Source organism: Rattus norvegicus, chromosome 8 (assembly GCF_036323735.1).
Source record: "Rattus norvegicus strain BN/NHsdMcwi chromosome 8, GRCr8, whole genome shotgun sequence".
Taxonomy (NCBI): Eukaryota; Metazoa; Chordata; class Mammalia; order Rodentia; family Muridae; genus Rattus; species Rattus norvegicus.
Genome location: NC_086026.1, coordinates 105,381,452 through 105,408,248, shown reverse-complemented (window position 1 = coordinate 105,408,248; position 26,797 = coordinate 105,381,452). Strand labels below are relative to the sequence as shown.

The window sequence follows — 26,797 nt, the reverse complement described above, 5'->3', positions numbered from 1 at the left end:
AAGCCTTCCCACTAAGGGCTCCTTTGGAAGTCCTGGAGTGCTCTCCCAGGGGTAGCTCAGACTGGCTGCAAGCCACTCTGATCTGACCTGCCTCTACCCGGTGCGGCTCACCTGGAGGCCGCCAACCCTCGGTCTCCCTTCTCTTCCTCCTTTGCGGCCGCTGACCAGCACCACAGGCAGCTGGAAGGCCGGGGTCCCACAGCGCAGAGGCCCGCGGGCCCACTTCTTGCGCCATGGCCTGAGCTCACCCACCTGATGCTCCTTCACCACTTCGCTGAGGCAGGGGTATCGCTCCGAGATCCATCGGTAAAACTTGGGGACTCCCATTTTGACCGTCGACACTAATTCCAGTCGGTGCAGAAACGAAACCAAACGCCCCGCCCGGGCCTTCGCCGCCGCCTCCGGCCGTCGCTCGGAGGATGACAACACAAGGTCCGCCAGACCATAGAGTAAACTGTGGGCCTAGAGGGGCAGGACGGCGCTGGTGGGCGGTGGGTCCTATCTATCCCGCTGCCTCTCTGCTCTTCCTTACTCGTTGGTGACGGCGCAAGAGGCGTGGTCTGCTCATTAGGTGACTTAGGTTTAAAATGCCAATTGATTGAGGTGTGGACTTGCAGATGGTATGACAACGTTTAAGAGACAGTTGGTTAGATTTATGTTAACTTCAAACATGGCGGAGTCATGGCAGAGTTGGGAAGAGAAACCTCAACTGAGAAAAATGCTGCTTCCAGATTGGCTGGTGGGGATATTTTGATTAATGATCAATGAGGGAGGGACCATCTGATTGTGTGCTGCTGCCACCTCTGGCCCGGTGGTATGTAAGAAAGCAACGTTCCCCCATAGTTCTTCTTTTTCTGCCTCAAGTTCCTTTGATGATGGGATGTGATGTGGAAGTGTAAGCTAAATAAACCCTTTCCTTCTAAGTTGCTTTTGATCATGGTATTTATAAAAGCAGTAGAAACCCTAAGTAAGAAAGGTATTGGACATTTATTTTTGTACTGTGGGACTGCCCTCCTGGGATCGTTAAATTCATTATTTTTCAACTCGAACTTAAAAAGGTCTGGTTAGTTTGTGAGAGGAGTTATTTTCTCTGAGTAAAGTAAAACTACAGAAGTTTTTATTTTCTAATTTTATTATTTTAAGTTTTATAGTTTTTCTCCTTTTATTAAATTATTTTACTTACATTCCAAATGTTGCCCACCTTCCCTGTCCACCCTCCCCGAATTTTTCACCCCCTCCCCCCAACTCTGAGAGGGTGCTCCCCTACCCGCCATCCACCCCCATCTCACATTTCACATCATCTCCATTGAGTCCTGGTAGCCTTTCACATCCCTGGTCTCTGGAACTTTCTAGAGGTTCCCGTTGCCTGCTAACCTCTACTACTGCATATTTTGATTCATTCTCCCGGCCCTCCCGGCATCCCTCTTGTTTGTTCTAATACCTGATCCTGCCTCTCCTTTCCCTTCCCCCTCACCCCTCCCATCCAGTTTCCTCCCTGCGCCTCCCATGATTATTTTGTTCCCTTGGAAGTGGGTTTCAGGTATCTACACTTGGGCCTTCCTTCTAGTTAAGCTTCCTCCAGTCTGGGTCTGTAAGGTGTATCACGGGAAAGGGTAATTTTCCAACATTTCTAGACTTTGGGTTACTCCCCTCACCCACAATTATTAATACCCAGTTTCAAAAAAAAAAAAAAAAGAAACAAAACAAAACAAAACAAAAAAAGCCCATTGTTGTCACTTAGGAGGCGTAGGGGGATCAAAAGTTAAATCAGATACATAGCAAGTTCAGGGAAATCTGATATGAAAACCCATCTCAACCCCCAAACTCATAAACCTGTGTGGCATGAAAGTTTGAATATCAGCACCTGAAAGGAGGCAGGAAGATCAGGGGTTCAAGGTCATTCTCACCTAAGTTCCAGATTCATCTGTCCTACATGAGAACATGCCTCAACCAAACAGGACAAAAGCCACTATCAACATTTCTGTTCCTGTTTTATTATTATTATTACTTACAATAAGTACTTCAGAAGTTACAGGAGTCTTAACTTTGGTACTGCTTGTCTTCCATGATTAGTACTTGGACAACATCCATCTTTAGTCAAGAGAACCTGCCATATATGTGACTTCAGTCTCTATGCAAGGATTGTATTGAGAAACTCATTCACATTCCCCTCTTAATATCTACAAATTCACACTGAACATTCCTTTTTTCCTTCTCTTTTTTTTTTCTTTTTCTTTTTTTCTCTTCTTTTTTTTGAGACAGGGTCTCTATGTAGCATTGGCTGTCCTGAAACTCTATTGGCTAGTCTTGAACTCAGATTCACCTGCCTCTGATTCCCAGGTACTGAGATTGAAGGTATGCCCCTCTACACCCAGATTTTTTCTTTAACTTATTCACATTACATCCTGACTCTCCCCCTCCTGGCCACCCCTCTCCTACAATTCTTCCATCTCCCCCTCTTTTTCTCCCTCAACCCTGACATTTCAAGTCTCTGTGGGGCTAGGCGCTTCCTTCCCACTTAGTCCAGACAAGGCAGCCCACTAGAATATATCCCATGTACAACCCAGCTTTTTGCTTAAAATGTTTCCAAATCTCATTGTCTTTATACAGGTTAGATTTGTAAAAAATACTTCACTATAGGAAATGAAAATCAGATTGGAAAATTATAAAGCATTTAATATCGACCTTTACCTGAATGTAAAAGATTAGATTGGCATTGTATCCTAGTTAGGGTTTTACTGCTGTGAACAGACACCAAGACCAAAGAAACTCTTATAAGGACAGCATTTAATTGGGGCTGGCTTACACAGGTTCAGAGGTTCAGTCCACTATCATTAAGGCAGGAGCATGGCAGTGTCCAGGCAGCCATGATGTAGGAAGAGCTGAGAGTTCTACATCTTGTTCTGAAGGCAAACAGAAGGCTGGCTTCCAGGGAGCTACATTGAGGGTCTTAAAGCCCACGTCCACAGTGACACAGCTACTCCAACAAGGCCATACTTCCTAATAGTGCTATTCCTTGGACCAAGCATATACCAACCATCACACATTGTACTTAGAAAATGATTCTTTAAAAAAAAAAATATATGGAATGGATATAGAAAATATAATACATAAATACACATTTTTCATTAATAAAGAAGTTATATATCCTGTGTAGAAAAATGGATGCGAGTGGTGAACATATTAAGTAAATTAACTCAGTCTCAGAAAGATAACATTTTCTTTCATCTACAGTTCCTAGATTTTATATAGCTACTTAAATCATGTATGTATATGTGATATGAAAGCAGAGACAATACTGTTGAAGGAACAAAAGAGACTGAGGCAGGGGGACAACAGGAAGTGTGGAAGGAATTTGTTCAAAGTATATATTTGTTTGAAATGATCCTTTACTAAAATACATCAATGCAAATCAACTAATTAAACATGCTTATGTGAATAATATGCCAAAATCAAATTGAAATAGATAAAAAGGACACAGATGCAGGCCCCCAACACAATCTAACAAAAAGATTTTTTTTTTTTTTGGTTCTTTTTTTTTCGGAGCTGGGGACCGAACCCAGGGCCTTGCGCTTCCTAGGCAAGCGCTCTACCACTGAGCTAAATCCCCAGCCCCTACAAAAAGATTTTTTAATTGTCCTGTCCTTAAGTGTTAGCATCAAATCTGAGTAGGAAACCGTATGTTCAATTTTCGCATTCATGCTTTCTGCCTCATTATGATTTACCTCATTATACTTTTACTTATAGGAAAAAATAAGGCATAGTTCTATTCAGCAGTTTTCCATCTGACTGTAATAAATATATTACTTTATAATTCTATTCATTTTAATTTTTAAGAAAATGCAAAACACATGTAAACACATTAAAAACTTTAGATATAAAAATTTTACAGAATTTTAAATTTTGGTGTTCTCTATGACAACTCCTGTGTACCGTGGCACACAACAGTGTGGTGTCTAAATGTACAGAGTGTTGGGGTTAGGATGTGGCTCAATGGTTCAGTCTTCAGCATCACCAGTAATTACACAGCTGACTTAGTTTCACAGTCATGTTTCTTGAGTTTGTCTTCTTTGATCACATTTTCATATATACACAGAGCTTTATGAGGTGAATTTAATGATAACCTATCATTTCCTACAGGGCAGAGGGGGTAGCTCTGGATACACGTGCAGTCCAGTTCCTGCCCACAGCATGGATTCAATATAACTTCATTGCTATTCAAATGAAGCCTTATGCTAACACTTCGAAGAGGAAATTGATATAAAGTATAAAGTGAAATTAGGTTGGCTGGTTCCTTGCAATTACATATTTTCTCAATCATGACAATACATGTTTTATGTCTCTAGTTGGACTACATAACATGTACTAAGAAAGCAGTGTTTAATAACTGAACCCGTAGTTAAAAGAAAAAAAAATCACAGAGAAATACTAGTTTCTCTGAGAACGAAAGTAAATATATGTTGTACATTAGAATGAAAAGCAAACTACTGACTGTTAACACATGAATTTCAGATTATTAATATGTTCTTTGAAATAATTTTATTTTACATATATGGGGTCCAACCAAGGTACATCTGACATAGTAAGTTTTCATCAGTAGCTTCTTGTATGAGATAATGCACATGTCCTTCAATAGATAACGGCAGCCCTGTTACTCTATTCCGGGTCTTGATTACACCTTGTAGTCGTTGTTCAATGTCAAGAACATGGGTCTTAGCCTAAAAAAAATACAGAAAGTCATTAAGGCTACAGACCCAATAGAATTTGGAGTTTCTACTTTTCTTACTTAATGTTAGCAGTGTTTGACAAAACAATATCCCATTTGTAGCAATGAAACAAATACAATTAACTTGAGATCTCACTTTGATGTGCATTATAAAAACCACTAGGTAACTCTGCACATCTTAATTCCAGGAAAGTAATGTTAAAACATCTGTTTCAGAGGGCAAGAGGTGTAGTTCTGCAGTGGGTGGCCTGTTTAGTAGGTGGGAGACCCTGGGTTCTATTCCCTTCCACTATTGAACAAAATAAAGCAAACAGAAAGCAACCTATTTGAAATGTTAGTTCTTAAATATTTTAGTGATGATTCTAACGATGGTGGCAATGCTCTAATGGCTGATAAGTTTATATAAGTGCACAGAAATGGAATTTTAAGTAACTACTTGGGATTCTTTACATCTCTCTTAAGAAAAAGCATATCAGAATGCAAAATTGAGAATGATGTTATTAGGAAAATACTTTTGGATTGCAGGATGAAGTCTGGGGTTGTTAACATTAATCAAAGCATGTACTTAGCATATGCAAGGCCTTGGGTTGAAAAAGGAGGTTGGGGGAGAAAAGAAATCTTCAGAGTATATCTGTCAACTCTAGAGGTTTTAACCAGTTTTAGATTTCAAGGCAATCAATTCTCTTGTTCACTGATAATATCTGGAATCAGTTCTCTTATAAAGAGAGAGACACTATTAGCTCATGCCAAGCTGCAGCTTTTACCAACCTTCTCATTGACAACTTCCCCGGTTTCATTCGGTGGTGCTTTGGAGTGTCCTTTCACTGGTTTACTCCATTCCACGAGAGGATCATGCAGAAAAGTCTTTAAGACACTAAAATTGAAACATATAATATAGTAATAATACATTCATTCCCTTTGCAAAAAAGAAATCTTACAAATCAATGCTTAGAAGTAGATTAAGTGGGGCTGGGGATTTAGCTCAGTGGTAGAGCGCTTACCTAGGAAGCGCAAGGCCCTGGGTTCGGTCCCCAGCTCCGAAAAAAAGAACCAAAAAAAAAAAAAAAAAAAAAAAAAGAAGTAGATTAAGTGAAGAACAGAAAGATAAAGGTATTATTATGAGACACAGGAATACACTACATTTTCAGATAGCTTATGTGAAATTATTTTGTGAGTATAGGAGCAAGGTAAGGGAAAGGTAGAGAGGTAATGTCAAAAGGGATTCAGATGTTTTGAGGAACGCAAGATAAATTCTGTGACATCTCAAGATATATACTCTCAACTGTTAAATGAGTATTTATTAATGCATTTTCTACTATCTTCGAGGAATATTCAATACCTTCAGTTACCACACAGATCCCACATCTTTCTGTGCTTTAGACATCAACTCTAACTGCCTATGGAAACTTGTTTGGATATATTACAAACATATCAAATTATCTTCAAAACAAAATTCATTGTCTTTACCTACTTTGTCTATAGTGTTAAATCAGTAACAAACGTCACTTGTACACTTGCCCTGAACAAGAAATAAACGATCATCCCTAACTGCTGCTCATCTGCCATCATGCTTTACATACAGACCAGTTCAGAATCTGTCTCCCTACTCACTCCAACTCTACTGCTCCCACTACACCATTCACTTATGGCCTGGAACTCTGATATTTCTGCAGTGCAGAATGAATGCTTTCATTTCCTCTTCGTTTCTTTTAAAAAATGTCCATCATAAAACTCATATTCTTTTACTTCTCAGAATACTTTTCTTCTGTACTTGTTTAATGATTTAAGATTTGAGCCACTTCAAAAGGTATTTTCTGACTTTTCTAGAAAAAAAGTGTGTGTGTGGCCCTCTTACTGACACGTAACATAATGAGTGTTCCTTTATCTATGTTTGACAAAGTATTCTATTAGAATGTCAGAATTCTGCTTTTAAAAATAAGAGGATTTGAACATCCTTTAAAAATCTGCCTTTCTGCACTGGGGTGGTGAATCAAATCGACAAAATGTTTGCTGTGCAAGCATCAGGACTCAAGTTTAGATCTCCAGCACCCACATAAAAACCCAGAAACAGCAGTACATGTTTGTAATTCAGCCACTGAGGAGGAGGTACAGGTCGGTAGCTCAGAAAATAAGTGGAAAGCAATGAATGAAGCCAGCTGTTGCTGACCTTTGTTTGACCTCCACAATGCTGACATTAAATTACAACTGAAAGGCTGATTGACTTATTTCTAAGATCAACAAAATTCCCCTTGCTCCATCTTGTACATATTGATTAAACCCAGCAATTAGCCAAGGAAGGAAGGAAGGAAGGAAGGAAGGAAGGAAGGAAGGAAGGAAGAAAGAAAGGAAGGAAGGAAGGAAGAGCACTACAATTTGAAAAGAAACAGTAAAGTGATCTATGCAACTGAGTTGCTGTTGCAGAGGGAAAGAAACCTTCAGGTATCCACTAAAGTAACTACTCAGAGCAAATAACACCCAGGAGACCTCAGGACAAGAGCTGCTGCACTTCTATAAATTAGCAATCAGAACTAGGAACAAAATTGACAGAAAAATTATGCTGGACCAATGGGTGGAGGGCAGAGGACAACCTCATGGGTTGTCCTTAAGGTGCCTTCCACTTTTTGTCCTAGACAGGATCTCTCATTGGCTGACTTTGCTATGTAGGTCAGACTACCTGGCTAGCAAGCTCCAGTCATCTGTCTGTCTCCCCTTCCCACTCACTGTGGAGAGGATTACAGATGGCTGCCACAACACCAGCTTTTTACATGGATTCTGGAGAGCTGAACTCAGATCCTCACACTCGTGTGGCAGTGCTTTATGGACTGAACCATCTCCCAGCTAAAAAACTCTTAACAAAAACATCTGTATGTTCACATGAGTACAAATGGCCAAGGAGGCCAGAGGCATCCTATGCCCCTGATCCTCTGGAGCTGGAGTGACAGGCAGTTGTGAGCTGTCCGACATGGGTGACTGGAATTCAAATTTGGGTCCTATACATGCAAGAGCATATGTGTTAACCACTGATCCATCCCTCTATCTTCAGGAAAGTATCTTTAAAGTTAAGTCTTGTACATTTAAAACTACAAAACTTAGTCTCAAGAAACTAATATTGAATAGAAAAACATTTACAGTTCAGAAAATAATGTTGTTAAGATGGTACTACACACAAATATAACTACAAATTCACTGTCATTCCTATCTAAATCCAAGTTAGCTTCTTGGAGTAATTGGTGGTTTTAAAATTCACAAGGAAATGTGAAGGACTCAAGCAAGTTAAGAAATCTTGATAAAGAAGGAATTAGAATGCTCTTCCTGATTTCAAAATTTGTTATAAAGATAGTCATTAAGACAGTGGTTGGATAGATGGCACATTAACATATAACTCATTAGAATTAATGAAAACCAACTGACCATTTAAATAAAAAGTTAGCACAATTAAATGTTGGAAAAAGTCTTATAAGCAAATGGTAGCCAAGTGTGGTGATATATTCCTATAACTCCACCTCTGCACTTAGGGAGGCAGAGGATCTCTGTGAGTTCAAGACCAGTCCAATCTATACAGTGAGTTCCAGTTTGGTCAAGGCTATGTAGTAACTCGCACTAATAAATAAATTATGACTTTAAAAAAATTAAGACTTTGGCAAGAGATATAGGCAGGTGGTAGTGTGTGCTTAAGTGTATATCTAACACACTGAAGGCCCAGAGTTCAACCTCCAGCACCAATGACTGAAAGGGCATTGTCAAAGAGGAAGAAAATAGGGGCTGGTGAGTACCATTGTGGCAGCTCTTAACTGTCTCTGACTCCAATTCTAAGGGATCAAACACCCTTTTCTGGCCTTCACAGGTACCAGGCATAAATGTACACAGATACCCATGAACATAATTTTTTTTAAATTAAAAAAATTAGAAAATTTTGGGGTTGGGGATTTAGCTCAGTGGTAGAGCGCTTGCCTAGCAAGCGCAAGGCCCTGGGTTCGGTCCCCAGCTCCGAAAAAAAAAAAAGAAGAAAAAAAAAAAGTTTTGTTGAACAGTGTGTCAAAAGGTTCTGTATCCAGAATAAGAATTCTTAAAATTCAGGGATAAAAGACAACCCAATCAAAAACCAGGCAAAGAAGGTATGCAAAGTAGTGTACCTTCCTGCCATATACTTCCAGCTCCTAGAGATGCTGGGTCAGGAAGATAGACGCAGTCCAGGAGTTTAAGGGCAGGCTAGATAATACAGTAAGACACACCCACAACCAAAACAATATGCTAATGATTGTAATAGTCATTTATGCAAAAAATAGTCATTTATGAAAAAAAGATATACAAATGTTAATAAGGGAACAAAAGAGCCAATGTTCAACATTCCTGGTCATTAGGAAAATGCAAATTAAAGCTACAATGAAATATTACTTCATTCACTTCATATCCCATAGGATGGCTAAAATAATAGCCAGTGTTGGTGAAGACATGGAGGGATGGAATCTCATACATATTACTAATGGAATTATACTTTTTATAACTGCTTTGGAAAACAGTTTGAAGGGTATTCAAAGTACCATGACTCAAAGTTCTACTCTGAGGCATATACAAAAGAACTGAAAATATACATGCACATAGGGGTTGTGCATAAAGTTCATAACATGCTATCAATAATAGGCCAAAGGTGGAATTACTATACATGTCTATTACCTGATAGTTGAGTAAAACAAAACATGGTCTCATTAATATAATAGAACACTACATGGTAATTAAAATGAATGAAGTTCTTATATATGATGAACCTTGAAACCACTATGCTACATGAAAGAAGACAGACACAAAAAGTCTCAAATTATATGATCAAACTGACATTAAATGCCCTCTGTAGGAAATGCAGAGATAGGGAGTGGATTAATGGAAGTGGAGAGGAGGAAGGAGTTGAGAAGAATGGTAACACCCACAGACGTGTTCTGTGTCAGGTGCGGAACGTTTCTTAAAGAATGCTAATGAATGATAATCATGGGACTATACTGAGACCCTCAGAAAAGCATTTTTTGTGGGGTGGGAGGTGATAGATCTCACTATGTAGCACTGATTGGACCAGAACTCAGTATGTAGACCAGGATGGCCTAGAACTTTTTGCCTCCCCCCCTCTGCCCATCTCTTCTTGCCTCTGTCTCTTGAGTGCTAGGATGACAAGCACGAACCATCATGCCAAACCTTAAGTTATTATTTCTAAAAATATACTTTAAGTAACACAGAGTGGTTTCTATGTAAAGAAAATGTATTAAATAGACCACTATTTACTTTCAAGGTCACTAGTAGATTGTTTACAAAGGACATATAATTACCTCATTAAAGGTTCGCGCTGATCCCTCATCAGTCTCAGTGTAACTTCACATGCTCTTCGAAACAGACCCTCTGTTCCCATAGGACCCATTCCATTAACCATATTATGAGTCAGTCGAAATGGTACAATTTCTGGAACTTCAAAAGTTTCTCCCTTAAAAACAAAAGGTTTTATTATATGGTAGTAATAAATTTACAAAACCTTTGCTCAAAGAGTTTGGAACTTCATGTCTGGACTCTTAGGAAAGAGAAAAAATATCCTCCAAATATTTATGTAATTTATATAAAGGCATCTGTTGAAAAAAGCCATATAATACTGCCTTTGCTTTTGGGCAATTTGAAAACATGGATTAATCTTAGATATAAGATCTAAATGGGCGCCGCGCTAGGGTGTATATAAGCGCGTCATGTCGGCGCGCGGGGCCTCTCCTTAAGATTTTAATAAAGTTTGGTCCCAGTAAAAAAAAAAAAAAAAAAAAAGGGAGACCCAACCGCCTGGTCAGGTGGGCACTCCTGAGGCTGCAGAGCGGAAGAGACCACCAACACTGCTCACCCCTGCCCACATCCCTGGCCCAAGAGGAAACTGTATAAGGCCTCTGGGCTCCCGTGGGGGAGGGCCCAGGAGCGGCAGGACCCCTGCCTGAGACACCACCGGAACCTGAAGGAAACAGACCAGATAAACAGTTCTCTGCACCCAAATCCCGTAGGAGGGAGAGCTAAACCTTCAGAGAGGCAGACAAGCCTGGGAAACCAGAAGAGACTGCTCCCTGCACACACATCTCGGACGCCAGAGGAAAAAGCCAAAGACCATCTGGAACCCTGGTGCACTGAAGCTCCCGGAAGGGGCGGCACAGGTCTTCCTGGTTGCTGCCGCTGCAGAGAGCCCGTGGGCAGCACCCCACGAGCGAACTTGAGCCTCGGGACCACAGGTAAGACCAAATTTTCTGCTGCAAGAGAGCTGCCTGGTGAACTCAAGACACAGGCCCACAGGAACAGCTGAAGACCTGTAGAGAGGAAAAACTACACGCCCGAAAGCAGAACACTCTGTCCCCATAACTGACTGAAAGAGAGGAAAACAGGTCTACAGCACTCCTGACACACAGGCTTATAGGACAGTCTAGCCACTGTCAGAAATAGCAGAACAAAGTAACACTAGAGATAATCTGATGGCGAGAGGCAAGCACAGGAACCCAAGCAACAGAAACCAAGACTACATGGCACCATCGGAGCCCAATTCTCCCATCAAAACAAACATGGAATATCCAAACACACCAGAAAAGCAAGATCTAGTTTCAAAATCATTTTTGATCATGATGGTGGAGGACTTCAAGAAAGATGTGAAGAACTCCCTTAGAGAACAAGTAGAAGCCTACAGAGAGGAATCGCAAAAATGCCTGAAAGAATTCCAGGAAAACATAAATAAACAAGTAGAAGCCCATAGAGAGGAGACACAAAAATCCCTGAAAGAATTCCAGGAAAACACAATCAAACAGTTGAAGGAATTAAAAATGGAAATAGAAGCAATCAAGAAAGAACACATGGAAACAACCCTGGATATAGAAAACCAAAAGAAGAGACAAGGAGCTGTAGATACAAGCTTCACCAACAGAATACAAGAGATGGAAGAGAGAATCTCAGGAGCAGAAGATTCCATAGAAATCATTGACTCAACTGCCAAAGATAATGTAAAGCGGAAAAAGCTACTGGTCCAAAACATACAGGAAATCCAGGACTCAATGAGAAGATCAAACCTAAGGATAATAGGTATAGAAGAGAGTGAAGACTCCCAGCTCAAAGGACCAGTAAATATCTTCAACAAAATCATAGAAGAAAACTTCCCTAACCTAAAAAAAGAGATACCCATAGACATACAAGAAGCCTACAGAACTCCAAATAGATTGGACCAGAAAAGAAACACCTCCCGTCACATAATTGTCAAAACACCAAACGCACAAAATAAAGAAAGAATATTAAAAGCAGTAAGGGAAAAAGGTCAAGTAACATATAAAGGCAGACCTATCAGAATCACACCAGACTTCTCGCCAGAAACTATGAAGGCCAGAAGATCCTGGACTGATGTCATACAGACCCTAAGAGAACACAAATGCCAGTCCAGGTTACTGTATCCAGCAAAACTCTCAATTAACATTGATGGAGAAACCAAGATATTCCATGACAAAACCAAATTTACACAATATCTTTCTACAAATCCAGCACTACAAAGGATAATAAATGGTAAAGCCCAACATAAGCAGGCAAGCTATACCCTAGAAGAAGCAAGAAACTAATCGTCTTGGCAACAAAACAAAGAGAATGAAAGCACACAAACATAACCTCACATCCAAATATGAATATAACGGGAAGCAATAATCACTATTCCTTAATATCTCTCAATATCAATAGCCTCAACTCCCCAATAAAAAGACATAGATTAACAAACTGGATACGCAACGAGGACCCTGCATTCTGCTGCCTACAGGAAACACACCTCAGAGACAAAGACAGACACTACCTCAGAGTGAAAGGCTGGAAAACAACTTTTCAAGCAAATGGTCAGAAGAAGCAAGCTGGAGTAGCCATTCTAATATCAAATAAAATCAATTTTCAACTAAAAGTCATCAAAAAAGATAAGGAAGGACACTTCATATTCATCAAAGGAAAAATCCACCAAGATGAACTCTCAATCCTAAATATCTATGCCCCAAATACAAGGGCACCTACATACGTAAAAGAAACCTTACTAAAGCTCAAAACACACATTGCACCTCACACAATAATAGTGGGAGATTTCAACACCCCACTCTCATCAATGGACAGATCATGGAAACAGAAATTAAACAGTGATGTGGACAGACTAAGAGAAGTCATGAGCCAAATGGACTTAACGGATATTTATAGAACATTCTATCCTAAAGCAAAAGGATATACCTTCTTCTCAGCTCCTCATGGTACTTTCTCCAAAATTGACCATATAATTGGTCAAAAAAGGGGCCTCAACAGGTACAGAAAGATAGAAATAATCCCATGCGTGCTATCGGACCACCAAGGCCTAAAACTTGTCTTCAATAACAATAAGGGAAGAATGCCCACATATACGTGGAAATTGAACAATGCTCTACTCAATGATAACCTGGTCAAGGAAGAAATAAAAGAAATTAAAAACTTTTTAGAATTTAATGAAAATGAAGGTACAACATACCGAAACTTATGGGACACAATGAAAGCTGTGCTAAGAGGAAAACTCATAGCGCTGAGTGCCTGCAGAAAGAAACAGGAAAGAGCGTATGTCAGCAGCTTGACAGCACACATAAAAGCTCTAGAACAAAAAGAAGCACATACACCCAGGAGGAGTAGAAGGCAGGAAATAATCAAACTCAGAACTGAAATCAACCAAGTAGAAACAAAAAGGACCATAGAAAGAATCAACAGAACCAAAAGTTGGTTCTTTGAGAAAATCAACAAGATAGATAAACCCTTAGCCAGACTAACGAGAGGACACAGAGAGTGCGTCCAAATTAACAAAATCAGAAATGAAAAGGGAGACATAACTACAGATTCAGAGGAAATTCAAAAAATCATCAGATCTTACTATAAAAACCTATATTCAACAAAACTTGAAAATCTTCAGGAAATGGACAATTTCCTAGACAGATACCAGGTATCGAAGTTAAATCAGGAACAGATAAACCAGTTAAACAACCCCATAACTCCTAAGGAAATAGAAGCAGTCATTAAAGGTCTCCCAACCAAAAAGAGCCCAGGTCCAGACGGGTTTAGTGCAGAATTCTATCAGACCTTCATAGAAGACCTCATACCAATATTATCCAAACTATTCCACAAAATTGAAACAGATGGAGCACTACGGAATTCCTTCTATGAAGCCACAATTACTCTTATACCTAAACCACACAAAGACCCAACAAAGAAAGAGAACTTCAGACCAATTTCCCTTATGAATATCGACGCAAAAATACTCAATAAAATTCTGGCAAACCGAATTCAAGAGCACATCAAAACATTCATCCACCATGATCAAGTAGGCTTCATCCCAGGCATGCAGGGATGGTTTAATATACGGAAAACCATCAACGTGATCCATTATATAAACAAACTGAAAGAACAGAACCACATGATCATTTCATTAGATGCTGAAAAAGCATTTGACAAAATTCAACACCCCTTCATGATAAAAGTCCTGGAAAGAATAGGAATTCAAGGCACATACCTAAACATAGTAAAAGCCATATATAGCAAACCAGTTGCTAACATTAAACTAAATGGAGAGAAACTTGAAGCAATCCCACTAAAATCAGGGACTAGACAAGGCTGCCCACTCTCTCCCTACTTATTCAATATAGTTCTTGAAGTTCTAGCCAGAGCAATCAGACAACAAAAGGAGATCAAGGGGATACAGATCGGAAAAGAAGAGGTCAAAATATCACTATTTGCAGATGACATGATAGTATATTTAAGTGATCCCAAAAGTTCCACCAGAGAACTACTAAAGCTGATAAACAACTTCAGCAAAGTGGCTGGGTATAAAATTAACTCAAATAAATCAGTTGCCTTCCTCTATACAAAAGAGAAACAAGCCGAGAAAGAAATTAGGGAAACGACACCCTTCATAATAGACCCAAATAATATAAAGTACCTCAGTGTGACTTTAACCAAGCAAGTAAAAAATCTGTACAATAAGAACTTCAAGACACTGAGGAAAGAAATTGAAGAAGACCTCAGAAGATGGAAAGATCTCCCATGCTCATGGATTGGCAGGATTAATATAGTAAAAATGGCCATTTTACCAAAAGCAATCTACAGATTCAATGCAATCCCCATCAAAATACCAATCCAATTCTTCAAAGAGTTAGATAGAACAATTTCCAAATTCATCTGGAATAACAAAAAACCCAGGATAGCTAAAGCTATCCTCAACAATAAAAGGACTTCAGGGGGAATCACTATCCCTGAACTCAAGCAGTATTACAGAGCAATAGTGATAAAAACTGCATGGTATTGGTACAGAGACAGACAGATAGACCAATGGAATAGAATTGAAGACCCAGAAATGAACCCACACACCTATGGTCACTTGATTTTTGACAAAGGAGCCAAAACCATCCAATGGAAAAAAGATAGCATTTTCAGCAAATGGTGCTGGTTCAACTGGAGGGCAACATGTAGAAGAATGCAGATCGATCCATGCTTATCACCCTGTACAAAGCTTAAGTCCAAGTGGATCAAGGACCTCCACATCAAACCAGAAACACTCAAACTAATAGAAGAAAAACTAGGGAAGCATCTGGAACACATGGGCACTGGAAAAAATTTCCTGAACAAAACACCAATGGCTTATGCTCTAAGATCAAGAATCGACAAATGGGATCTCATAAAACTGCAAAGCTTCTGTAAGGCAAAGGACACTGTGGTTAGGACAAAACGGCAACCAACAGATTGGGAAAAGATCTTTACCAATCCTACAACAGATAGAGGCCTTATATCCAAAATATATAAAGAACTCAAGAAGTTAGACCGCAGGGAAACAAATAACCCTATTAAAAAATGGGGTTCAGAGCTAAACAAAAAATTCACAGCTGAGGAATGCCGAATGGCTGAGAAACACCTAAAGAAATGTTCAACATCTTTAGTCATAAGGGAAATGCAAATCAAAACAACCCTGAGATTTCACCTCACACCAGTGAGAATGGCTAAGATCAAAAACTCAGGTGACAGCAGATGCTGGCGAGGATGTGGAGAAAGAGGAACACTCCTCCATTGTTGGTGGGATTGCAGACTGGTAAAACCACTCTGGAAATCAGTCTGGAGGTTCCTCAGAAAATTGGACATTGAACTGCCTGAGGATCCAGCTATACCTCTCTTGGGCATATACCCAAAAGATTCCTCAACATACAAAAGAGACACGTGCTCCACTATGTTCATCGCAGCCTTATTTATAATAGCCAGAAACTGGAAAGAACCCAGATGCCCTTCAACAGAGGAATGGATACAGAAAATGTGGTACATCTACACAATGGAATATTACTCAGCTATCAAAAACAATGACTTTATGAAATTCGTAGGCAAATGGTTGGAACTGGAAAATATCATCCTGAGTGAGGTAACCCATTCACAGAAAGACATACATGGTATGCACTCATTGATAAGTGGCTATTAGCCCAAGTGCTTGAATTACCCTAGATCCCTAGAACAAATGAAACTCAAGACGGATGATCAAAATGTGAATGCTTCACTCCTTCTTTAAATGAGGAAAAAGAATACCTTTGGCAGGGAAGGGAGAGGCAAAGATTAAAACAGAGACTGAAGGAACACCCATTCAGAGCCTGCCCCACATGTGGCCCATACATATACAGCCACCCAATTAGACAAGATGGTTGAAGCAAAGAAGTGCAGACCGACAGGAGCCGGATGTAGATCGCTCCTGAGAGACACAGCCAGAATACAGCAAATACAGAGGCGAATGCCAGCAGCAAACCACTGAACTGAGAATAGGACCCCCGTTGAAGGAATCAGAGAAAGAACTGGAAGAGCTTGAAGGGGCTCGAGACCCCATATGTACAACAATGCCAAGCAACCAGAGCTTCCAGGGACTAAGCCACTACCTAAAGACTATACATGGACTGACCCTGGACTCTGACCTCATAGGTAGCAATGAATATCCTAGTAAGAGCACCAGTGGAAGGGGAAGCCCTGGGTCCTGCTAAGACTGAACCCCCAGTGAACTAGACTATGGGGGGAGGGCGGCAATGGGGGGAGGGTTGGGAGGGGAACACCCATAAGGAAGGGGGGGGGATGTTTGCCCGGAAACTGGGAAAGGGAATAACACTTGAAATGTATATAAGAAATACTCAAGTTAATAAAAAAAAAAAAAAAAAAAAAAAAAGATCTAGATGAATGGATTCACTTTGTCCAGTTTAGTATACTCAATATTATTATAGAACATATTTACATTCAATATTGACGCTCAATAACATAATGTACAACTATTCTCATGTCTATTGTCCGAAATTCTCCTTTTTTACGGTTTGATCTATACCATTTATTTATCTTTTTATTTCTTTTTAGCTCAATCTATGGACTTTTTCATCTTCCTGTGACAGCTAATGGCAACCCGAAGAAGATAGGTCAATGAAAACTGAAATGACCTTCTAATCTTCCTCCAGAATTCTAACAGGAGAAAATTACTGACGTTCTTAAAGAACCCACTCTGGTACTATTTGTTTAAGCTGTTATTACTATTTGAAATCAGGACCTAGCACATACTGGTAAGTGTTTTACTACTGAACTATACCCTATGTTGACTTTTTCTTTAACTTAGATCAGACTTATATACTGCCAAATTTAGAAATGTGAAACAATTCCAACTTTACGGAACTCTGTAAAATTTACTGATTTGCCCAAGTTCACATAGCTAGGAACTCAGTCAGCAATTAAAGCCCATACCTTTCATATATCACTCTTCTAACTTCTCTGCATCCTAATAGCTTTTCTAAAGGATCCACTAATGAAAACCAGTCAAGAAACTCTGTTGTGCAGCTAGGACTAAAAGGTCTAACTAGGGAGAACAGTTTTTGTGGAAAGAAAATTTGAGGGAATATGTCGAATAACCAAAGTCATGTCATACCTTATTAAAAAGACAGTTGAAGTCTACATGTACACATTCACCAGTGAAAGAATCAAAAAGAATGTTTTCACCATGACGGTCTCCAAGCCCCAGGATATAGCCAACCATTGACATGACCGCAGTAGAACGGCAGTATGCGGACCTACTGCTGTACCTAAGGAAGTACAATGCTTGTCAAATACTTTGTGCTAGGGTTTTAAAAAACAAAATTTATATATATACATATATAAATAAATTTAAAAAGAAACATTAAACTATAACAATATTCTTGGTAACTTGCCATGATGTAGGATCAGGGAATGTTCTTAGAAACCACTCATGAAAAACAGGAGGGTGCCTGGGCAGGAGTATTTCTTGGAATACTTTGAGTTTTTCAGATAAAGCTGCTGACTTTGGTAGCATACACTGGCGAAGTTCCTTTCCTGTCATATACACTCCTTCAGAGCAGAATGATTTTAATTGTTCGCACAGCCAAATGAAAAAAGAAGCAAAAATAATTTTGTTAAAATAGAAAGTGTCAACATTTGTTCCAACTGAAAAGCAAGAATAGAAAAATACTAATTATGCATATTAATGGTAATAACTTGACAGCATAACAATAATAAACCCTACTATTTTTCTTTAATACTTATTAAAAGTACAGTCTCTAATTGTTGAAAATGTAAACAAACAAACAAACAAACAGATCCAATGTTTTATCAAATAACTCCAGAATATACGGTTCAGAATAATTCATCACTCTGGAACACTCTTACTAAAATTATAGTAAACTTTCTTGATCAGGATGTCATAATGAGGTAAGTTCGGCTACTAGTAAAGAGGACAGATTGGTACTCTGAAATAATCTACTGTAAGGCAAGTCTATGAAATTCATGAATTACTACTATTCCTGTTATTTAAATCCAGCTCTCACTCTATAGCCAGGGCTATTCTGGAGTTTAGGAATTAATGTTATAAACAGGGCAGTCTTGAACTTTTAGTAATTCTCCTTCCTCTGCATCCTGAGTGCAGATATTACAGGTGTGTACCATTACATCCGATATGTTCTCAAGTGTCTTTTCTTTCTGTGAAGCAGTGTTTCACTATGTTGCTCTGGATAACCTGGAACTCACTGTGTAGACCAGACTGACTTAAACTCAAGAGACCTGCCTGCCCCTCTCTCCCAAGAGCTAGAATTAAAGGGTATCTACCTATGCCTGGCATGTAACCAAGTTTTTGTTTGTTTGTTTTTGAGACAGGTCTCACTATGTAGCTCTGGCTATCCTAGAACTCACTCTGCAGATCAGGCTAGCCTCAAACTCACTGAAATGCACCGGCCTCTATCTTCCAAGTGCTGGGAATAAAAGCTTGCACCAACACTCCCAGCTCTAGCATATTACTAAATCTTTTTTTTTTTTTTAAGATTTTATTTATTTTATCTATGTGAGTAGCTGTCTTCAGATACACCAGAAGAGGGCATCAGATCTCTTTACAGATGGTTGTGAGCCACCATGTGGTTGCTGGGAATTGAACTCATGACCTCTGGAAGAGCAGTCGGGTGCTCTTAACTGCTGAGCCATCTCTCCAGCCCCCACTAAATCTTAAAATAAACCTTAGTCTGAAAATCATCTAGATACGAAAGTCTACGGACAAGCTCATAGTTTGAGACTTTTAGCCTCACTCATTGCATAATTCTACCATATTTATAAGATGGGTTCTTAACATGTGATTGAGTCTTTTTAGTTCAAGATGGTTGTTCGCCATGTGAACCTGAACTAGTTATTTAGATAATTTGGCTTGTAAATTAACAATAAAATGATCTATATAACATGTTTAGTATAATTCCCATATTATAGTAATTTATCAATACTATTGTTATGGACTAAATTTATTAAAAAATTGTTAAATAGCTGCAGTGGTGGGGGCGACTTTAATTCCAGCACCCAGGAGGCAGAGACAAGAGGTTATCTGTGAATGAGGCCAACCTGGTCTACATATTAAGTTCAAGGACAGCCAGGGCTACATAGAACTTGTCTCCAAACAACAACAAGACCCAAAAAACAAATCATCCCCAAAATATGTTACAGAATGTAACACTATTTGGAAATATGATCTTTGCAGATAGAGCCAGTTTAAGATGAGTGTATTAAGGTGGAATTAGAATTCAATAATCCAACAACTTGTATTCTTATACTAGGAAAAAAAGAGGGCTGGAGAGATGGCTCAGCGGTTAAGAGCACTGACTGTTCTTCCAGAGGTCCTGAGTTCAATTCCAAGCAACCACATGGTGGCTCACAACCATCTGTAATGGAATCCGATGCCCTTTTCTGGTGTGTCTGAAGAGAGTAACAGTGTACTTATACATACGATGGATAAATCTTAAAAGAAAAAAGAGGCATGCTATGGAGATGGGGTCAGTCTATAAAATGCCATGTAATCATGAAGATTTGACTTCAGGTCCTGAGAACTCATGTAAAACCAGATACAGAAGTGCCATTTTATTATCCCAATTTTTCCAGAGCAAGATGGGAGGCAAAGACTGGAGAAATTCTGAAAGCTTAAGGCCTGGCCTACATCGTGACAAGAGCCTCTGTTTCAAACAAGGCAGGTGAGGACTGACACCCAGGTCATCTCTGACCACCACATGCATACTGTAGCCATTGTTATGTACATCGATTAAAAAAAAATAAAGAGAAAGATTAAAATATATTGTATACATGATAGAATTTTTAAAGATAAATTTTTAAATGTTAAGAAAAAGGGGCGTATTTGCAGAGCCACCTCTAGTCCGGGCATTTTGGGAAGCAGAGACATGCAGACACATCTCTGAGGCTGAAGCCATCCTAGTCTACACAGTGAGAGTCTGTATCAAAAGGAAACAAACAAAACCAACAACAAATAGCTATGCAGCAACATAGAAATTTGATGTTATTTTTCTCTCTTATAAAGTTACAATTTTTTTTTTCGGAGCTGGGGATCGAACCCAGGGCCTTACCGCTGAGCTAAATCCCCAACTCCTACAATGTTTTTTATCTGTTCATAATGAACAGTTATCTCATTGTGATGGCTACTCCTGGTTGTCACCTTGACCACATCTGGAATCAACTACAATCCTGAAATGGAGGGCACACCTGTGATCCAGATCTTGAGGCTGGAAGACACAGGCTTTTGATATCTGGTTCTTGAGGCACAGTGGCTATGAAAAGCTTAGGCCCAGGCAAGGTGGCACATGCTTTTAATCCCGGGAGACAGAGCCAAACAGATCTCTGAGTTCAAGGCCAGCCTGGGACAGAGCAAGTTCCAAGTAGAGAACAGCTTAGGTCCAGGTGTGGTGGTACACCCCCTTAATCTGGGCCATACCATCTGCTGGAGGCCGACATAGGACAATGGGAAAGGGAGGGAGTGTTTTTCGTCTGCTTGCACTTACTTGCCATCTGTTAAATATACTCCTTCAGGACTCCAGTTTCTACAGAAAACAAGCTGAATCACCTAGCCTCGTGGGAGTGAGCAACTACTGACTCTTGGACTTTCCATTCACAGCTGCCTGTTGTTGAGTTGTTTGGACTGGATTTCAATAAATTCCCTTAATCTATACATTCCATAAATCCTATGACTTTAGAGAACCCTGACTAATACACTTATGAGAAAGAACTTGCTACTATAAATGACCTGCTTCTTACCATACTGTTGCCTTAAATTTTTCTTTTTAAAATGTTGAGACATGATACCATCTGCAGTCATGGCTGACACTGACTCCATGTTCCTCCTGCCTTGAACTTCCTGAGTGCTGGGATTCCAGGCATGCATCACCATAGTTAACTACCTCTGCCTGTTAGAGCTCGTTTATAAGCACTGCCTATAATATCCATTACTATGGTGTTTGCTAGTTCGTAAAATTCTACTTCCTCAGTCTTGCATTTATTCATTCCAATATTACTACAATAAAGATTTTTTTCTACTTACCGTTTCTGAAAGTATTTGATAATATAAGTATGAGGGTACACTTATTTTATTTCATGGGTTATAATTAATTACGATGAACATCACTTTTTCTAAAGTTATCCCAAGCTAGGACAGCGTTCTAATCCAACCAAAAATCATTTCTCTGACAGAAAACTAACTTTGTTATTCATAGAATATTTGCTTATTTCTATAGGCAGATGAATTTCAGAATTGCTAACAAATATTTCAGAAAAATGAATATTCAGCTTTTTTTGTAAGCTACCTCAAAAGTTTTTTTGCACTGAAAAAGAGAAGGGTCCAAAGGAAGGAAGGGAAGAAAGAAGATCCTACATGCTTCTATATGTAGAATATAAATTCTACCAGGCTTAGGTAAAATATGTGCATTGATATGATAAAAACTATTATTACATATTACACGTTTGTAGCTAGCAACCTCAGTATATGCTTCTATCATAAGAATAACTACAATACCCTTTTCTTTGTATAGTTTGGTCAGAATAGGTCTCAAGCCAGCAGTGTTGTTCACCCATTCAATAATCCCACACTCATCATTCAGTGGAATAACTGCATATGTTCGGATATGAAGTTCTCTTCGACGTGATTCTGCATCTTTTCTTAAGCTCTATGGAAAACATAGACAGAAATAAAAAATAGAATTCAGATTCCTATTATGTCAAATGTATATCTAAATATTGTTCTTTCCTAGGATATGCGCTGATGGCAGCCTGTAATGAATGATTCTGAAACTTAGAGGAGGAAGCTATGGGATCATGTACCTATTCTCCTTTAAGCCCTAAAATGCCTTGTACAATAGCTTCTTTTTAGCTCTCTACTATGCATTTAACAGAATACTACATTTGAAAAGCAGTATTTATAACCACATCAATGACAAAACGCTATTGTCTTCTTTTCTACTGCGTTATAGATCATGATTAACTATCGATAAGTACTTAAGCACAGAGACTGATGTTTCATTTTATCTAAGAATTGCTATTTTACTTTCCTCTCTGAAAAATTTCATAAGGAATCATACTATCTACCAAAAACAAGCCCAAACCAGTAATGCATGTATGTCTATGTATAAATAGATATAATTAACCTTTAATTCTGAGACTGGGTCTTGTTTACAAAACTTACTAATAAAAATGAATTCCATTAGTTCAATCCTTTCTCAAGTCATTTTTGGCTTACATATAATGATTTATTTGCTTGATTTTCTTTCTTTCTTTTTTAACACAGAGATCTGTGACTTCCGCACAGAAAAATTATTTTTTCCCTGTAGATGATTCTTTGAAGCCTAACTATGCTTGAAACCTTCCTGACTGAGTCCCTTAAATGGTGCTACCACCACCACTCCTAGCTAATAAGTCTTAAATTAGACTTCCCATATTTCTTTGAGTCAGATAGCAAGCACTTACTAACAGAATAAAATCAATGCTAATGATTACTTTTAAACAGTGACATTGTGAAAACAGAACCCATTTTTTTTTCTAGCTTTGAAACAGAAACCTTGGGTTCTAGATAAGTAATAGAGTGCTTTATATAAAGCCATTAAGTAGAAAATATTTTCCTTCATTAATGCCTTACATCCCTTAAAAATAAAATAATAATTGTTAAACATTAAGTAAAGGAGACAATTTAAATCTATGAATATATCCAAAAATCTGATAAGAGGGACTTGAACAAATATTGGTTTACTCATTCAAAGTATCAGGTGGAAGAAACTCAAGCATTCATAATGGACAAGAAGATAAACAATGAGAATACACTCAATGACACTGAAAACTGATTTAAATGATAGTATGTACATTTTATCACAAAAATGAAAATTAAAAGATACATTCCATTTCAACAGTAATCTATCTGCCTATTAAGAAGTCCACATGACTATGACGATTATTTTCCTAATTCTAAAATAAAAGCAATGAGGTTGGGTAGACGGCACAGCAGGTCAGGCACTGCTGTTCTTCTTGCGGACTAAGATCTCAGGACCGATCTCAGGTGGTGCACAGTCATCAGACTAAGGCTCCAGGGAGTCTCATGCCTCGGACTTAGCAGGCTCCTGTACACATGTGCATAGTGATAGAGATGCAAACAGACACACACACACACACACACACACTGAAAATAATATAAACAAATCTTTATAAAGCAAACTGTTTCCAACCTTGTTAATCAAAGAATTAAATTCCATTAGTCTACAGTCTTTTCTCAAATCATCTTTTGGTTTACACATCATGATATAGAATTTTCCATCTGAGCCCTTTAAGGAGATTTTCTTTGGTTTCTGAAGAGAAGAAAGAATTTCTACCTAAAAAATAATGAGTGTTATAGTTAAGACAAGACTGAAATTCTTTGTTAAATTTGAATATTATATTGAGTTATGCATCATAAGAAAGAGTAAGTAGGAGTATGTAGTAAATTTGTATTTTAAAATGTTCTTTTACCTTGGTTATCTAGAAGCTAAAAATTAACGTCTATGAATAGGGACACACTTTCTTAAACATTAGAACTATACAGGAAGTGAACAAACAAACAAACAAAAAACCCAACAAACCCTGACTTTGTCAGTCAAACAAATACTTACACATGCATATTCAGGTAGTCCTTAGAAATCTTACATAATAAAATCTTACATAATAAAAATGTTTATCATAATATTGTCACAAAATCTTACATAATAAAAATGTTTATCATAATATTGGAAGAGTATTATCAAAATACATCATATAAGTATATAAAAATTTCAAAGAACAAGTTTATCAATTGAAAGTACTTTGTTTTTGAAAAAGAAACTTCTCCAAAATGAAGCCTACCTCATGATGTAATTAAGCTAAAAATTACTGCTTAGGTTAAAAACACAACATGATTGTAATAGTGTATAATGTAAGTGGTTCTAAAAATGTTTTAAAATGTCCTTAAGTCATAGAAACTATAGACTAAATATGGAGTCTTTTTTTTTTCTTTTTCTTTTTTTTTCTTTTTCTTTTTTTTTCCTTTTTCTTTTTTTCGGAGCTGGGAACCGAACCCAGGGCCTTGAGCTTCCTAGGCAAGCGCTCTACCACTGCGCTAAATCCCCAGCCCCATGGAGTCTTTAAAAGCGTTTCCTTAGGACTATTTCCTTAAAATAAGCATACATTTACAGCCATGTTTCACAAGTAGGGATGTGGGACAGAAGAAAAGGGGATGCCTGGCAGGTAAGAGGCCACAGGCTCACTCCTAGCAGTGCATTTTAAAAAAGAGGGATGGGCCAAGGAAATGTTCAGTTAGTGGAGCTGCTGCACTGGTGTGAGGAACTGAGTTTGGAGCATCCCTGGGATACAGCGCTTTATAATGAGATAGAAGAATTTTGGAAGCCAATGGCCAGCTAGCTTGAAACTCTTCTGAAACAAAGTAGAAGGTGAGGACCGACTTGAGATTATTTTCTGACCTCCTGTGGGATATGGCACACACACATATTAATTCATGCACACATAGAGAATAACAAGTAATCTGAATCTTGTTTCCTCATAAGAAAAAAATAAACACGTATTTTGCTCATTTGCTCTCCATTTTTCTAAGACAAAAGAAAATATAGGAAAATATAATAATGAGAAAATAGTCATCGTGAAATAAAAGCATGTGAAGATCAAAATGTTAGGCTTGTTATGATTCCGTATCAGTTAGCTTTGTACTACAGTAAAGACAGTTTCACTTCTCTACATTTAATTTGAAGGTAACTACATTTAAAAATTATATTATAGTTATATAAAACTGAAGTTTACCACATCGTCGAAGCCTGCAAGATAGGCCCAATGCCCAGGAAAGGGGTCATGATTAGCATGGGCACCCAGAATTGATGGAAGAGTAGGTATCATGACTGACTGCAAAGGAATGAGGATTTCACTAAATGTTGGGTCTTCTACCAGCTTTTTAAGCATTTTAAAGTGAGTGCTCATGCTCAATGTAGAATTACTTCCATCAACCTAAAAACAAACAAACAAACAAACAAACAAACAAACAGCATATTTCAATTTTTCTGAGTTAACCTTAAATTACAGAACTTTAATTACATTAAACATTTTACTTTCACAACCTCAATTATTCAACAGTGTGCAATGTCCTAAGTATCTTTAATCTTCTCATTTAAATCTTTTACCTTATAAATAATGTGCCTCTATCACAGGAGTATTTAATGACCAGAGGAGATAGTAGAAACCAGAGATCTATTATCAGGAAAATCTGTAGATAACTCTTTTTGGTTACCAAACCTCATTTAACAACAAGATGATACTGAATTTCTTTTTTTTTTTTTTCTTTTCTTTTCTTTTTTTTTGGAGCTGGGGACCGAACCCAGGGCCTTGCGCTTCCTAGGCAAGCACTCTACCACTGAGCTAAATCCCCAACCCCGATACTGAATTTCTTAATGTAAAGATGAATGCTATGTGTGTTTGATTATTGGATATTCTGATACATTACCATCAGTTAGAATAGTCAATGTAAGTATGAATACTTTTAAAATGAGAAAAAAATTGAATTCCTAAGTGTAGTTAGGATAAAAAAACTAAGGTTTCAGATAAAGAACTAAGCACCTGAACATGTAAAGCACTTATAGGGCCAGCATCCAATAAGTACATTTTTCCTAGTGTTAAGTACATCGGAGGTCAAATACAATTAATGGAAATAATGAAAGGTTATGCTTTTGAGAATAGGTTATTCATGAAAGGAAGGGAAAAAATAGGGTAACCTTTATCTTTTTACCTAGAAATGGTTACTGGATTTTGATTGTCAAATGAAGCGGTTTACCTGATGAAGAACCTTTCCCTTTAATAATCACCCCATATACTTTGATCTCTTACATTTAGCTTCCCCCCCAATCCTAACATAGAACAGTGATTTACTGCTTTATCTACCTTCCTACTTCAGTCACAAGCATATTGAAAATAATTACTACTACTCCAGATGATAGCCACTGCTTACTTCCTTACAAATGTACCAGCAATTCCAGACAGATTTCTACTAGTCATCTTTGTTCCTTCATCACAATGCCTATGCATTGAAATATACCTTGAAAAAATGAAAATCAAGGGTTCATGAATCAAGTACTTGCCTACTATGGATAAAGTCTTGGGTTTGATATCTAACACTATTTAAAGGCAATCAATTAACCAAGAAAAAAACTCTCCATTCATTTTCCT

The 26,797-nt window shown here is 38.2% G+C and overlaps 2 protein-coding genes and 1 long non-coding RNA gene across 17 annotated transcripts in view; 1 reads left to right on the top strand and 2 right to left on the bottom strand.

Moving 5' to 3' along the window:
* Positions 1 to 464, bottom strand: part of Xrn1 (5'-3' exoribonuclease 1) — a 109,183-nt gene extending 108,719 nt beyond the window's left edge. For 12 of the 13 annotated variants that reach the window (XR_010053953.1, XM_006243594.5, XM_006243596.5 and 9 more), the window contains exon 1: positions 253 to 386. Coding sequence is in view for 12 of the 13 variants with exons in the window: in XM_006243594.5 (XP_006243656.1) it covers positions 253 to 327 (75 nt within the window). In the remaining variant the exon portion in view is untranslated. Of the gene's footprint in view, positions 1 to 252 lie in introns of all 13 variants that reach the window. The other variant, NM_001305240.1, reaches the window with a different exon arrangement.
* Positions 309 to 22,097, top strand: LOC120094234 (uncharacterized). Its single transcript, XR_005488392.2, has 4 exons — positions 309 to 432; positions 17,120 to 17,319; positions 20,177 to 20,265; positions 21,113 to 22,097. It is a non-coding gene; the product is annotated as an uncharacterized LOC120094234 (long non-coding RNA).
* Atr (ATR serine/threonine kinase) overlaps positions 4,507 to 26,797 on the bottom strand; it is a 97,444-nt gene continuing 75,153 nt past the window's right edge. For 2 of the 3 annotated variants that reach the window (XM_006243600.5, XM_039082561.2), the window contains exons 40-47: positions 25,385 to 25,585; positions 23,788 to 23,931; positions 22,092 to 22,242; positions 17,959 to 18,115; positions 17,679 to 17,832; positions 10,042 to 10,193; positions 5,495 to 5,600; positions 4,507 to 4,718 (exon numbers count right to left, since the gene is read on the bottom strand). In XM_006243600.5, the coding sequence (XP_006243662.1) occupies positions 4,545 to 4,718; positions 5,495 to 5,600; positions 10,042 to 10,193; positions 17,679 to 17,832; positions 17,959 to 18,115; positions 22,092 to 22,242; positions 23,788 to 23,931; positions 25,385 to 25,585 (1,239 nt within the window). In that variant the 3' untranslated portion in view covers positions 4,507 to 4,544. The remainder of the gene's footprint in view (positions 4,719 to 5,494; positions 5,601 to 10,041; positions 10,194 to 17,678; positions 17,833 to 17,958; positions 18,116 to 22,091; positions 22,243 to 23,787; positions 23,932 to 25,384; positions 25,586 to 26,797) is intronic. The other variant, NM_001427167.1, reaches the window with a different exon arrangement.